General features: G+C 38.6%; 1 protein-coding gene across 1 annotated transcript; it reads right to left on the bottom strand.

Annotated features, from left to right (window-relative positions):
* Positions 1–468: 468 nt before the first annotated feature.
* On the bottom strand, positions 469–1856 carry LOC104601667 (UPF0481 protein At3g47200-like). Its single transcript, XM_088894067.1, has one exon. It carries the CDS (start codon positions 1829–1831, stop codon positions 1109–1111), a length of 723 nt encoding a protein of 240 aa, XP_088750193.1. The 5' UTR covers positions 1832–1856; the 3' UTR covers positions 469–1108.
* Between the last annotated feature and the right edge of the window lie 433 nt (positions 1857–2289).

The raw sequence follows: 2289 nt of genomic DNA, 5'->3' as shown, positions 1-2289 counted from the left end.
ATTTTACATGTCAATCATCTGGTTTTATTACATCATCAAAAATTCCAAATCTTTAACCTAATTGAAATTAGAAGTGCAACTTGGGTGGGCCTAGGTTTTCAGGCTGTGGACTGGGCCTGGATTAAAAACCTCAGGCTTGGACTAAATTTAGGTTGAGATAGGGTTGAGACCTGAAGTAGCATGAGCCCGATCCCAGCCTGGGTTGCGAGTATGGATCTCCTACCCAGGCCTCAATATAACTCTACATGAAGAACATCTCCCCCCCTATTTGCATGTTACCATTGATTCATGGAGAGATGTTTCCAATGTACAATTATGGGTAGGATTCTTGTGGGTAGATGATCTGAATGTTCCCCTAATAAGAGATTTTTTTTTTCTTTCATTTTTTTTATTTGTGTGTAGCCCTAATCAGAGCTGGTCACAATACTAGAGGTCACACGAAATATAGCAAAATACTTTATAGGAAGAACAAAGTCTTTAACATATGTATCTACTCAACTAAGACATAAAGTCACACCTAAAATATGAAATCACACCCGGAGGACAAAATGAAATGATACAACATAAAGTCATGACAGTTTCAACAATACAGTAGTAGACTTGCATGAAGATATTGACATGGTTATCGTTCCACCGCCCACCGTTGAAAGGGTAGATTGTAAATATGTTTGGATACACCCAGCTGGAGCAGTTCAACCAAAGCAACGGGTCAAGAATGATGGAAAAAGAAAGAAAGCACAGCAAACAAGGTCTGTATAAGGGTGAGAAAAAGAAGTAATGCTGCAGCAATAAGTGAGACAACCGTGAATGGATTCTGAAAATGCCTACGCTGGAAAATTGCTCTCCATACCTTCCAACGATTTTCAGAATGCTTATTAATGGAGAGGCAGTGCTCAGTATAGTAGAAGTTATAGATGAAAGCACCTTTCCGAAGATTGTTGAACATATCTGATGCTTCTTCATGGTTGCCCATGACATTCGTGATTATTCCTTTCTTATTGAGATACTGGACATCCTCGGGAGTGTTGATGAGGCTATCCATTAAGAAGGGATAAGATGTGATCCGACGAGTACAATTATGATAACACTGCTCAAATACGATCATGTTTCAAAGTAGGCATTCGGTGTGGCTCGGAACAACTAAATTTGGTATTTCTAATACACCATTTCTGAAGCTTACATCTAAGAAGCTAGCAGCATTCTTCTTCTTGAACTTGACTCGAGCTTCTTTGAGTTCTGTCACACAATAATTTAACGTGGGCACTCGAATGTCATGTTTGTTTTTCAATTTCAATTCCGATGGACAACATATAAATTGGCGAAATAGATGGAGAAGATGTAATATAGGGGCCTTATCAGTAACTGGGATCTTATTGTCTGTTGGAAATATGATATTAAAGATGTTGTATGCAAGTTTCTCGAGGGACGTTGGTTCTGAATCTTTTGATGACATGAGGCCAATGGTTTTTTCAAATAGTGACTTGAGGATAAAAAAGGGAAGTTGGTTTTCAAGTAATAAAATGTGGCTTAATATTTGTGGGAACTTCCAATTTTCCTTGAATATTGGGTCCTGGTCCTCGTTGGTGGTGTTGCTGGGAGGTTGTTGCCGCTGCTCTTTATACTTATAAAGCAATTCAAGAATGAAACAACCATCCACTAACATCATTGTCACAAACTCATCTGTAAGGAGTTCTCCGAAGGGTTCGGAATAGCACTTTCGAGCAACTTGTTCTTTCTTTTTCAAGAATTGGATGCACTCGTGCATGGTTGTTTTCGGGTTGGCAGTACGATGGAGAAAGGCTTTACAATATGCTAGTTTACATTCTTGCATACCTCGTAGACTTGCATTGCTATAATGAAAGCAGAGGCTTCAGAGGCTTCAGATTTGTTTTCTTTTGTACCAAGCAACATCTGTTCGACAGAATCTAACAACACCGTATGCTGTTGGTCATCCTCTGGGTTTCTTCTCTGTTCTGTGATTTCTCCTCTAGCAAATCAGAGAATTAAACAAACAAACAATAAGCCAATCAGAATTACAATGAAACGTTTCTGATGGTTTGATGATAAATAGAAAAGATAGTAACAGGACTAGTAAAAGTATACGATAGAGAAATAGAAGAGAGAAAAACTTAGTAGCTTGTTTCTTTTTGTTTCTCTCGAATGTGACTTTGCAATACAGGAGGAGATATTTATAGTAGCTAGAGTCGGTAGAAGATGAACCGACTCACAATTGTGGTGTCTCGACATACATTGGAAAGAGACTCAACTTACATTGGAAGAAGACTCGAC

This window comes from Nelumbo nucifera, chromosome 8, assembly GCF_055504915.1.
Source record: "Nelumbo nucifera cultivar China Antique chromosome 8, China Antique-T2T, whole genome shotgun sequence".
NCBI classification, from domain to species: domain Eukaryota; kingdom Viridiplantae; phylum Streptophyta; class Magnoliopsida; order Proteales; family Nelumbonaceae; genus Nelumbo; species Nelumbo nucifera.
This window is presented reverse-complemented; position numbering and strand designations above follow the sequence as displayed.